This window comes from Haliotis asinina, chromosome 2 (assembly GCF_037392515.1).
Source record: "Haliotis asinina isolate JCU_RB_2024 chromosome 2, JCU_Hal_asi_v2, whole genome shotgun sequence".
NCBI classification, from domain to species: domain Eukaryota; kingdom Metazoa; phylum Mollusca; class Gastropoda; order Lepetellida; family Haliotidae; genus Haliotis; species Haliotis asinina.
Window position 1 is genome coordinate 95,644,534 of NC_090281.1, and position 13,573 is coordinate 95,658,106.

At 36.9% G+C, this 13,573-nt stretch overlaps 1 protein-coding gene across 2 annotated transcripts in view; it reads right to left on the minus strand.

Annotated features, from left to right (window-relative positions):
• Positions 1–12,926, minus strand: part of LOC137274632 (WD repeat-containing protein 19-like) — a 42,755-nt gene extending 29,829 nt beyond the window's left edge. Inside the window, exons 1-12 of one of the 2 annotated variants that reach the window (XM_067807936.1) lie at positions 12,842–12,926; positions 11,524–11,615; positions 10,520–10,585; positions 10,112–10,237; positions 9,134–9,232; positions 8,454–8,667; positions 7,262–7,374; positions 6,997–7,078; positions 2,384–2,475; positions 842–1,082; positions 622–736; positions 150–256 (exon numbers count right to left, since the gene is read on the minus strand). In XM_067807936.1, coding sequence (XP_067664037.1) covers positions 150–256; positions 622–736; positions 842–1,082; positions 2,384–2,475; positions 6,997–7,078; positions 7,262–7,374; positions 8,454–8,667; positions 9,134–9,232; positions 10,112–10,237; positions 10,520–10,585; positions 11,524–11,615; positions 12,842–12,847 — 1,353 coding nt within the window. In that variant the 5' untranslated portion in view covers positions 12,848–12,926. The remainder of the gene's footprint in view (positions 1–149; positions 257–621; positions 737–841; positions 1,083–2,383; positions 2,476–6,996; positions 7,079–7,261; positions 7,375–8,453; positions 8,668–9,133; positions 9,233–10,111; positions 10,238–10,519; positions 10,586–11,523; positions 11,616–12,841) is intronic. The other variant, XM_067807935.1, reaches the window with a different exon arrangement.
• Between the last annotated feature and the right edge of the window lie 647 nt (positions 12,927–13,573).

The following is a 13,573-nucleotide window of genomic DNA, read 5'->3' on the forward strand; positions in this document are numbered from 1 at the left end:
CATCCTCTACCTGTCACCATAACTGATCCTTGCAAGCAAATGGCCAACAATACCTGCCTACCATACATACCAACCTTATCCTACTCACCTGTTACCCATCACCTATGCCAAACACCCATCCTTCCTATCAAAAATGCACAACAACCCACCATATGGAGCTGCACTTTGCCTTCAAAGCTCACTGCAGCATAGTCTCCATTCAGACTGATGGACTGCACTGTTCCCAGGTACTCCCGATCCTTCAGTCTCTGGGGACCTGACAGAGAAAACCACAGTAGTCAGAACCATCAGTCCATCAACTGCATCCCTATGTTCTCAAATATACTTTCATTTGGCCTAAAGATATGATTAGGTCCTCACAAATGTTGTAAAATTGGTGAATGGGCATTAGTTTCTTTGAGGATTCTTTGGGTGATAAGGGTTTGAACTCCACTTCATCACTATCCTTATCTACGACAGAGGGGATGTGCTAGGGGTTTATTCGCAACTTTATATAATGTCAGATGAATGACTGCAGCTGGAAATGAGTAATCAACTCTCAGTGTACAGTTTTAAATGGACACATACTTCCTGTCGAGTCTAAATGAAATTCATATTGAGAGAATAAAGTCATTGTCTAACCATCATCTCCAAGGAGATAAAACCAGGCTCTGTTGTTCATCCCCACAGCAACATGGTACTGGCCGATTCCAAGAAAGGATGGTTCCACTTCAATAGCTATTGTAATAGGTGGCTCCTGAAAAAATGTATTTCGTTAAAAATACAGTTGAAAAGCTGCATATAATTCTCCATATCCTACATTTGAGAAGCAAGTTATTCTTCTGAGTCGTTGCACACATACCTTAGTGACTAGGTCATCGATAGTGACCTCCAGCAGTGATGTGAGATGGGCTACACGTGTTTGGGTGACAGCTGCCAGCATGGGCAGCCGAGCCAGGTACACATGCAGGTTACCCTTCTGTGTGGACACAGCTAACAGCTGACCATCATCTGTCCAGGCAATCTTGTCCAGACCCCTCTCATCTTCCAGTGTGATAATAGCATACATCTCCTTCAAGTCAGACAGATCATGGATCTTGATGCTGGAATCATGACAATCATAGATACTGAACATGATCAAAACACTGACGTGATATAGAATCCATTAAATGCACATGTGACTTAATCAGAGAACGTGAAAACATATGGTCAATAGTGTAAGCATTATGACATCCCAAAACAAACTATAGTACTGCAATCTATTCAGCGTCAATTTGCCATGAGAAAATGTTTTATGGAACCACAGAATAGATAGCCTCAATTGGAAGTCTGTTTGGACACAGATAATCTCAGGATGTTTATTCAGAAAATCTTTGCAGAATATGTGGATGGCAATTTTGAAACTATGATTCAAAGAGGTTTCATTTAACATTGTTAAAGTCGACTAATTTTCCCAGCAATGACCCTTATTAAAAAACATTAATTTAGGGGTCAAAATATTGCAAAAGGGGACTGGTTGATAACCTAAACTTAAACATCCTTGTGGTAATTTGTACATTGAGTCTTGTTCAGATTATAACCAGGGTGTAATGGACCATGAGCTTGCTGGCCCCAGTCATTATGTTGAAGGTTAAAGGTATCCCAAAGCCAGTAGAATTAGTCAAACAAAATACCTCTGTTCACTTGGACTTGCAAATGTATAGACACATGTCCATCCCTGTCTCAGTTATAGATTGATATTATGTGATGTCAGTTTCATGAGGAACAGACATCAATGTATTCATTTACAACTTTGATCAAACCGACAAACAGTGAAGGTGAGAAAGTCTAATATCATATAAAAGGTTTGATGAGTAGAACCTGACTGACACAAAACACATCAAAGTAACCGTGAAAAGAAATCACTTATGGCTGTCTTGTAACTAATGGTAACAAGCACACAGATTGTCAAATCTTGTAAAGATGGATATTCCCATGTTTTCTAGTCCACCTCCCTGGTGTAGCAAATAAGACCTCTATTTTTCAGTGAAAGGAATATTCAGTGAACTAATCCTGATCCACAGCATATCAACAGATGGCTGGTAGTCATTTTGGGGCAGTGGGTTAGCCTATTCCTCACATGGGTACAATGTTTGAAGCCCATTTCTGGTCCCCTGCCAAGATATTGCTGGAATATTGCTAAAACCATAACCATTCACTCACTCACTTGTAGTCAATACACTATGGCTGAGTATAGCACCTCACTGGGCTAGCTAGCACTACGAGGCCTGCCAAAGTCTGGACTAGCACAACCAGACATTCATTCATGTAGCTGTGTCAACTATTCTTTGACATGACTGTAACTCGATTTAACTTCATCGCACATTGTTTCACATTGAAATGTGATATTAAATAAACAACCTACCAGTTGTCTCCACAAGAAGCAGCCTTGTTGAGGGATGTGGAGATGGCAATACTTGCCAGGCTATCCTTGTGGTTCCGAGCCTGGAACAGCTCCTACAAAACATTATATGGAAATTAATAATAAATGTTCTCATTATTGCTAGTTTTATGTTTTCTACAGGGTTTTCATCACTGGAGTGTAAAGTGAGAGAGCCACTTTTTTAAATGTGATAAAAATCTTGCATTTATTATACAATTGTACTACTGCATGTTATACCTGAAATGAACTTGATTGTTTTACATCATTATGACCTTTATTATAGCCATAACTTACATGCAAAAATATACACTATATCTGTAGTAATAAGCACCTTGTGTACTAGAAAATTAACAGAGCCTCACCCATATTTAAACCATACACAATAAGTTAAATTTGTTTCAGATATCAAGAGGGAGTGAATGAATCTAGTCCCATCATGGATGGATAGTTTCAGTAATAGCTACTAGGCAGTTATATATTGTTTGCGCTGCTGTTCTTTTGAAACAATGTGTGCTACATGAAACAAACTATAACATGTTATTTCAATTTAGAATTACTGACAGATTGGTCTAGTCGAGGGTGCACTTTTTGGAACAGGCCCCCAAAATGACAAAAGCAGTAAATTACTCAATTTGTTTTCTTATTTTGTAATACCAGAAACATTACATGCCAAGTTTAAACTCTGAATACTCTTCATATTTTGATTGTGGTGTTTGTGACAGACATATACTGTACAGATCCTGTACAAACAGAGAGTAGCCTTAACACTTAGTGCAGACACTAAGTTTGCCCTACAGTGGATTTTCAAACCATGCATGTTCCATCACACAAGTGATCTAAAGTGGAATATGTATCCAGTGTTCAACAGATGGAATCTGTTTATATCATAAAACTAAAGGTGATCACGTACCCAACTACAGTAAGTGCCTTGTATTCATATGCTATATTGGCCATAGCTGCTTGTATGCTAAAGTAGCCATACATTACCTACTTTTTTGTCACAGATCAGCCATGTCAGCTACTCAAATGTTATGTCAGGTATTCAAGCTATTCATAGTCAGCAATTTCAGCAATGTGTGGTTATATGGACTATAATTTTGTTATTCATACATGTTTATAAAATTCTCAAATAATAACATTCATTCAAAGAAATGTTAAATTCAGAAGAAATCAAACAAATTTTAAAACAGTTGAGGTTGAAGTCTTACTCTTCAAAATATGAAGGAACACAAAAGGACAATCACTTGAAATATTATTTTGATAATTATTTGTTCACATAATAAACAGCTGCCTTCTCAAACACATGCCATTTCTGGCTGTTACCATGGAAATATAAGGCAGGCCTTCAAACCATTTATGTATGACAACAGAATACATAAGTAATTTGCCTGTTGCACCATACAGAATATTTAATGTGTATTTTGTCCAAACATGCTCTCATACAAAGTGCAAAGCAATCTGTGTCTGCCATTTTTCTTTATTGTCAGTGAATAAATATGTAACATGCACCAAATCCGAACCTTGAAATCCACAACACTGATATGAGCATACATACCTCAGAGACAAAATGTATTTTGCCCCTTTTGTCAACAACCTGTGATTTAATGAAACTTACATCACTTCTCTATAACATTTTTAACATAAATCCCCTTGTTGTCAAGGAGGCCCTCAACCCAGAAATACAACATATAGCACACAATCAATAATTAAAGTTACCTGACAGTTACAATTCAACTGAAACTGACACAAATGAGAGTTATCTACCCTAGACATAAGGCTGCAGTTACTAGTGATGATTCATGGTTTCAAATTAGCACTTCCCAAGATACCCAGATTTCCAACAAAATTTATGCATTAGACATTGTTGTACTTTTTTTCTAAATATACAAGTCAACTACATTTTCCTCTGTATTTGACAAATATATTTGATAGGTGATTTCCATATATAGACAAAATGTCCATCATGGATGTATATATCACTGATTTTTACACTGCCTCACAGCATGCAAGATAGAATACCAACAAGTGTTCCTAACAAGCTGTCTTTAGGTATTTAAGGTATTCTATCACAAAGTCCAGAGAGAAACTGGAACTGTAGTGATGCTGACTTAATTCAACTGCAGAGTACCTTTCTGCTAATAAACTGCTGAGGGTTCAGTAAATACGTCACATATTGACTAAATTGCCTGCTGAAATATTTTGAAATAATCTGATTAAAGAAGAAAGAAACAAAATCCATCTTGAAAATATCAGATCGGCCATGGCCCCATAAGCAGTTCACTAATGGGATTCCAAACAGAATAATATGCATGACTACATTTTGCACTAGCGCGGAAATTTCACATCCTTTGTACTGGTAACAGTGATAATACAATAAAGGTGTTGTGTGCTAGGAAAGAGCCTGATATATCCATTAACAAAAGAGACAACTCAACTTCTAGTTCTTAGTTAAGTTTCCTCATCTTTCACCAACTTATAAGCCATAAGCATTTTTTCAAAATTTTTAAGAAAAGTTTTACATTTCTTTTCCATTGCACTCATCTTTCAGGCCACTGATTCAGACCATGTCAATGTAAATGACCATGCTGCTTAAAAACAGCTGGGATATGTCTGGAGAGGTCAATATTTGGCACCAAGGCAGCAAAAATAGAATTATTCCTCATTATTGCTAATATATTACAATAATGCAAGTCAGCAATATCACAATGACACAACACTCTTCTTGTATATGTCTACTTATCACGATGATGTCAAATCTTTTGGTGTGTATATAGCAAAATGAAAGGAGAGTTAAAGGTTTAAGGGATTTTAAATTCTGCTCCAAAAAGGAGAGCCACCACCAAATTTAGTTGAAGCCAAAACAATTCATTTTATTCAGAAATCCAAAACTACTAAGAGGCACCAGTATACTACAAGATCTATCTATGTGCCAAATTAAGGAAGAGTTTTAAAGTTTTGGCCTGGAAAAGAGCACACCCACCAAATTCAGTCAAACTCAAACTTGTTGCCATGGAAGACATAGTGAACGGTTTTGAAAAGACGAATGTGCTCGGATGCATGGAGTGCATTTTACTACCTTAAGGTGTTGTTGAGGTGACTAGTACTAGTAGTTAAAAGAAAAGAAATCACCAAAGAAGGAAAAGACTAAATGGTTAGAATGTAATGTCCAAAACACTGTTAAAATAGCTCTGAGAATATGAACAGTAAAAGGAATTTGAGTAAAATAACTTATGATAACTGTTTCTTAATCTGACCCTTGGTTTGAAACAGTGGGTATATCAGTGGTAAGATACAATCAGACAAACAAAACATGTCAGTTTATGATGTACAATACTACTAGTGAAGCCATACAATCCTATGAACAATACAGGTATTACAACAAGTACTTGTCAAGACGAATCATCCAAATCAAAACTGAAATTGCATCAGTGTACTTTCATGTTTCATCCTCCTTGGGGAACACTTCAGGGCAATTCATGCACAGTAACACTTGACATGGCTATACATTTACACACAAACACACTGTAAAAATGGACTTGATAGTAATGCTTCCCTTCTTATACACATCACACTGGTGTTAACATTTACTGAAGGAATGATAACGAACACATGTCAGCTATGATAGTGAAGTCAACTGTTTTATTGGGTTTTTGTTTCTTCTGTAATAATCTTGTATACGAATGCATGTAATTCTGTACCTAGAAAACCAGTGGTTGATATTGTGAGCTAAATGTTAACCATCAGGGTATTATCACACACAAATCAAACAGACTGCCAAATCTCACCCACTGATCAATGTCACAAACTGGCTGCTTGGACATATTCTTAGCCAAAATCATTCCCTTCAGAAAGTTACTCTATGATAAATGGATGACTCCACATACACAAACCCTGTTGAAGATGGTTCTTCTGCTAACCATGTGAACAATAGCACATAATTGTTTTTAATCAAATACATGTCACCTTCAGCAACCTATGATAATCATAACAGGATCAAAACAGCACATGGATTCCCAATTATATGCCCTGATGCTCATGACTCACAGATCTCTGCTAGATAGCTGGAATATTGCCTTGTGTGGCATTAAATAACAAACACATCTTGGAGAGGCAGGGTCCTTGATGTGACTGATATGAAATTGTACTCAAAGGCGTGGTGTAACAATTCATAACCATCCATCTAACAGAAAATGGGCACAAATTTGCTTTTTTGTATCTTTCTATCTGTACTGTGACATGGCTCTCAAATGTTGTGTGAAGAACATGGAACCTCGTACGTAAAAACCATTAAGATTAATGCCCTACTAAATCAAAGTCACTTTCAGATAACAGAAAGAATCAGCACAAAATAGGAAACATGGCTAGGCATGATTCAAATCAACATATTGGCAACACATTCATACATGAATGACACTCTATCTTAAAATTTCTCCAACAAAACTAAAACTAGGGAAGAGAGCTGCTACTGAGCTGGTGTCCACCATGGAAACAATCCACAAGAAATGCCACTTGACATTCTCAGATTTGACTTATGATAACAAAGACTGTCATTCCCATTCCAATGCACATGCTTGCCATGACAACACACCACTCACCTGACCAATCTCCTTCAAATGGGTAGAAATCACAACAAAGTATCCATGAGAAAACCCAATCAAGATGTACCCATCTCCATACCTGAAATCAGATGAATTTTGAATATTTGTGTTAACTGGCTGCAAATTAGTCTTCTATGACTTAAAAGATTTTACATATTAATGGAAATAGAATCACGCACAGTTCTAGTCATTCTAATCTGTCCTTTGGAATGATGGTGAGAAAAATACAAATCCTGTGTGAAAGCTATGTTCGGTGACTGACCACTTGTATGAAATGATGCTTCCGTATCTCTGTTGGAAGGCCAGCTCAATAGGATTCTCAGGGTCATTGATGTTGTACAGGAATAGGGTCTTCTTGCCCACAACAACACTCACCTGGAACAACAGACACAGCCTTGAATACAGGTACAAAACTGTAGGAGCATACACGGCGAATGAAAGCAGGCGAGAGAATAACCAACAAGATACAAGTGGTTACGGAAAATATGCCAGAGTTATCATAATGTTTACAGTGCTGAGCTTTGGTGAGGTATTTTAACAAGGGCATAATCCCAGAATCACTTGTACCATGTTGGTTATTCTCTTTGGAGAAAGAGGTCAACTGACAGAGAAGTCTTTACAAGGGTTTGACAATAATTTATTGATGGACTGATGTTGTTTCTCATTAACTGAAGAATAACTGTATACTGACTGAACATTTGTGTACCTGGAAATGATTTTATGTGGCCATGTTTGTTTTCGAACAATATGTAAATGATTTTTTTCCAGTTTTTTTTACAATTATTTATTTGAAAACAACTACTGTTTATAACACAATTTTATTGAAATGATTTTTATGTAAATATGTAAATATGTAAATGATTTTTTTCCAGTTTTTTTGTACAATTATTTATTTTAAAACAACTACTGTTTATAACACAATTTTATTGAAAAATAATGTCTAATAAAAAGAGTATTAATATTATTTTACCCATACATTTTCTTTTTTACATCTAGGAATGTGTGAGTACAGGACATTCTATTTATCAGTGAAACAGAAAAAAGTTGTCAATGAACTTGATTCATGAAAATTAGTTCCATCAACCAATCATATTTCTTCTCTGCCTAGCTCATCACACAACACTGAGAATCACTAAACTACACACTGTGCAAATATCAAAAAGATCTCCTCACTTGGATGGGTAATAAAAGCCTTTTACAAGTTATAACTCATGCTGTTGATCACTGGATTGGCTGGTCCAGCCCAGTTATTTACAGACCACTACCATATAGCTGGAATATTGCTGAGTGTGGCATAAAGGTAAACTCATTCGCTCACTCAGTATAAAACTCAGACTCAACAAGCCACTGACAAACAAAACTATCACAAGAGAAATGATTACACTTCAAAAGATATTTGAGCTGGCCTTGTAAAGTTCATACTTTGGGTATAAATTCAATCATTTAATGCGTACAGTGTTTTGGCCAATGGCGCTTCTCTCGTCCCCCTTCATCTCGGAGAAGTCTATCTCAGCGGGGTCTGCCCTGATGGTTGCCTGTCTGAGGGTGTCACCATCAGCATTGCTGATGGAAATAGTCTTGTCCTCACTGCCCAGTGCCAATAGGTTCTCAGCGCTCCATGCACCGCATGTGATCTTCTTTATGTGTTTCCCAATAATTGGAATTTTACTGAAAATTGAAAACAAAGATCTGCATAAAGTCCAACGAGAACTTCAATCTTACTCAATCAAAACCTTTACAATAACACAGTACTTCTCTGAAAAAATATCTGACATCTGAGGACAGGTGAGATTTCAGGCAATCACAGTCAAGACATTCAAATTCTCCAGTTTCCCGTACCCTGCATATAAACTTAAGTATGGACATGACAATCAAACGTCCATTTCATCTCTGGCATCACCTCTTACAACAATAACAAGTACACAAGGACAAAATCTAGTAAAAATGGCAACAGACCAAAACCAAATACATGTACATGTACTGGGAAGCCATCAAAAATTTCACTTGTGCAAAGTCAATGGCCTAGGCCAGCACCTTAAGCAAGCACTAGTTTTATGGATAAGCGTGCCATATATAAATATCCTCTCCTATCCTTGTCTGTAAGTGATAATATAAAACTGTCCAAGGGGTGTACCGTGATGTCTGATGATTGTAGATCATGAGGTTCCCCTTTAGTGTGCCAACAGCAAGTTGGGGACCAGTGTTGGACCACTTCAGGAAGGTCATGGTGTCTCTGAAATTTGGCAATGAAGACGAAATCTCACATATTGAAACATCATCATCAAATGTTCAACTCCAATCAGAGGAAGGAAATGACATGACTCTCTATAATGTAAGTCTCAGGAACATACACTGAACTACAAAATACATGAGTAGAGAAATATCCTGATAATCTAATTATCCTGACAAACATTTGCTGTATCAAGTGCTTTGTGACAAGAACTATCTTGTCTGTAAGTAATCTTTTAAAACATACCAAATGTACTGCAAAGTCAACATCACAATTTGTATCTTCAACTGCATTTCACAGATCAGGTTGAAAAAAAATCTGCAGAGTATAACTGCCTTGTTATGAATCACTTGCATACTTGGTAAATCAAACCATACAACTTCATAAATACAATTTGTTATTCAAGATCATGAGAATCAAATATTCATGAACGTTTCTAAGAAATGTTTCTACTTGAATTTGTAAACTATGCTATTTATGTGAGTGAGGTACAAAATGGAAAATACCTAAGCCATGAAGGGTATTAGACAACTTTCTTACATGGTTAATTTGACACTATTTAGGTCACTTGTTTAGGAATGGTGTTTGCATCCACACCAAAACACTGCATGTATTGCATAACAGAAATTGTCAATCCATAAAATTTGTTGATCACAGAGGTATTTCAGCTAATTGTCTTGAGGGTCTGATGTGACACAACATACAGATCAGCTTCCTTTGAATCCTAGACAACTTCCTGCATATCATGACAAATGTATATCAAGACATGTCTTGGAAAACAGAAAATTACAATGCTTTTCACAGTATAACCACTACATTTTGACAATACTGGCACATCTAATGTTACCATGGTTACAGTGGTTACAAAGCTAACCAACTCACTTGAGACCACTATCAATCTGTGTTGTGCGGTGAGAGTTAGCATCCCACAGTATAATGGCTGTGGACTTCTCACACACAATAGCAAGGATATCACCATCACTGTCCCAACCCAGGCCAGTGCACATCCTGAAACAATCCAGCATTATTTGTGTAAGTTCATAAACTGAAGTTAGCTGGAAATTGTATATAATAGTATCCAGCATAGGTTGAATGAGACTGGTCATTTAGACGAAATTCTAGGTCAGTGTAGTTGTAACTGATAATATAAGATACAATAATTCTTTATTGCCCATGGGGAATTCTTTGTACAAAATGTCTGACATGCGAGTTGGACAGTCATGAAAAACAGTATTTCATGATGACTGTTTACCTTTCTGATATTATTCTTGTACTGATCAGTGTACTCACCCTGGCAGGTTGATTTCCTCCTTGAGTTCTCCATGTCGATCATATATCCTTACTGCATGGTCAAACCTGAGACAGAAAGTCATACTACAACAGCCCCATCAGTAACTCACAAACACCAAGGTACACAGAGATATCCACTGCAAAAATCCACTGATATTTAGCAAAATGCAATGTGTCTATGGATTTTATCAGTTATTGTTATAAACAACACATCATGAGACAAAACGTGTGTTCATGAAGTGCTATCACTGGTATCAGTACCTGGATCCTTCTCAGGACACAGCCGACCTGAATACTGTGTTCTCCATGTCATTCCCACACACCCTTGACATCTACAGGGTAAACGTTCCAATAAATCTCAACTCGAACCAATAATTTTATTATCTCTCTTTATTGACTTCGCATTCTCACATTAGCCAATCAGCTAAGCCGCTGTTACAACTGAACTTGCCAGTGTCAACAAAGATAGTGGTCTCAGTTATGAAGGTTTGTTCGCAGTGCGACTCAAATTTTAAGGAAATCAAACAAATTATCAGGTCCGAAACTTTACAAAAATATATGCAAAAACTTATACAACTTTCAGAGTTCGTTTGCATGATTACTGTTGCAAATTTTAATCAGTTAGACAATTTAAAAAGTGAAAGTGAGGTGTGATTGGCTTCCCAGCGTAGACACCTGATTGGATAAAAAGTCAGCCAAGGGAAGTAATATGAGTATCAGACCAGCCCATAGATGCATCCAGAGTAGAAGGGAGATTATACATATAGCCTGGATATATTGAGGATGATTCCCACAAGGAACTCCCAAACCAAATTAAACACACTTAGATACCTTTTTTGTTGTAAATTTGCTGATGACACAGTGGTCATTATGAGACCCTACTACAATACCAAGGAAGGGCCAAATTTCCCAGAGTCCCAAAGACTCATAAAATGCAAAGATAAAAGATATGTCCTTAAGAACAAAATGTGAAATCTAAGATAATGAGGTTTCAATGTACGTACCCTGTTGTTGCCAGATAGTTGCCATGTGCTCTCTGCCAACTGTAAAAGATGCCCCCTTGTCCATGGGACTTATCAGCAAGACTGAAAACTCTCTGAAACAGATGACAAAAATTTTGGTACATCTATTTACTGCTTTTCTAAATGTTTAGTGAATGCATTGTGTATTTGCTAATTTCCTTCATTTTCATAACTATAGAAATTTGTGTTGGTCTTCTGTGATGATCTATTATGTAATCAATATCGCAAGTTTATCACCCATGTAATGTATCAGATTGACAGGATGAGGTGATTGAGGATCGGTTGATCCTATATTTCAGATACCACAATTTTCACAGTAACAAGTTCCTTTGTTTGCATGAATCTTGTGCCTTATATATGATCGTTTGCTTTGATCCTTAAACCTTTCCAAAGCTAGGTTTATCTTATGACAGAATTTATTCAAAAAGAGCAATTCTACAAGTAAAAGGATAAAAGGAATAGCATGAGCTAGAATATGGAAAGGTTGCAAAACACACTGGTGAGTGGTCTGATTGTGACTGACCCTGATACTAACTGCCATAGGTAATGTCATGCTCAACAAAATGCTTGCTATGAGTCTGTATAAATGATCATGTTTAGAAGCAGAAGCCACATGACTGACACCACCATCACTATGTGAACAATTAAACGAGTCATTGATTCTGACCAAATGGTTATCTCAGTTAGACAGTCAATTACTTTATCCACTACCTAATACAAACAGCTGTAGCTTGAAACATATTCTAACAGTGAATATCTACCCCAGTAAGAAATATTGAAGAAAATACTGTTCACGACAATATTATGGTTGATGTGAAGCATAATGTGTTTTAAAACAGACCTCGGGGTATCATAAGGCACATTTACGTGTGTCTGGGAGTCTCAAATCCATCTGATTAGACGTTTGCAAAATATATGAATAATTACTTGGGACCTTGTGAGGATAACCGATTTTAACAGCCAGGCAGTTGTGAGCCATCAAACCATAGGAGTCAAATGTCAAAACATGGCCATACAATACTAAGATCTCCAGCTGCAGATTATAGTACATGTTACTAGTAGCACCTCTCGTTTGAACAGCTGAAAATACAATTAGTAGTTTTCATAAATGTCTCTTACAAGACCAAGAAATAGCAGACGCTAATTTACAGTATATTATTGCCTAGAAATATCTTCCTTTCCATAGCTCTGAAATGTCTGCTTATTACTTTCAAGAAGAGATAATATTGAAGTCTGAACATACAATTTAGTAGCAAGCAGTTAATCAATTTTCAAAGAGAGTATAAAACACAAGAAATACCTTCATCGTTTCATAGAAACATCAAAACAAACCCGGTGCTCACGATGGAATTTAACGCATGCGCATTATCCGCTCCGCTGAAGACTTCATAAAGGGACATAACTTTGGAACAACCAACCACTAGTAAAGTTATGAACGGGTGCAAGCGAGAGAGAGAGAGAGAGAGAGAGAGAGACAGAGAGAGACAGAGAGAGAGAGAGAGAGAGAGAGAGAGCAGTCTGTAATAGTTCCTAATATGCACACGCAGCAACACAATAAATATTTATAGAACCTTGTTGACACCACTGGATCCAAATATTCCTTCCTGCTCTCGATATTCCTTTCGTCGTCTATTTACTATTGCGGCCTTCATGGCGGCTTTGTATTGGATGGCACTCATGGTGTCTAAAATGACAAAAGAGACAGGTATATAATTACTACTGAACAGGGTGTGTGTTATGCTTGACTTTTCAAGTAAATGACCACTCATGACTTATGACTAGGAGGGGGGTGATGGTGATGATGATGAGTAATGTTATGCATGATATGCAGGTGATAGGGAGAGGGGGCACTTACTTTGTACATGAACGTTAGGAGGCTAGGGGTCTTTTACATTGTACGTGTTTCTCAATAAAAATCATCACCATCCCCACTAGCCATTTACAGACCGCAGATCGTATTTCCTAAAACAACCATCCATACCATACTATGAGAAGTGAAGAAAATAAAATATTATTTTTATTGGAATTATTT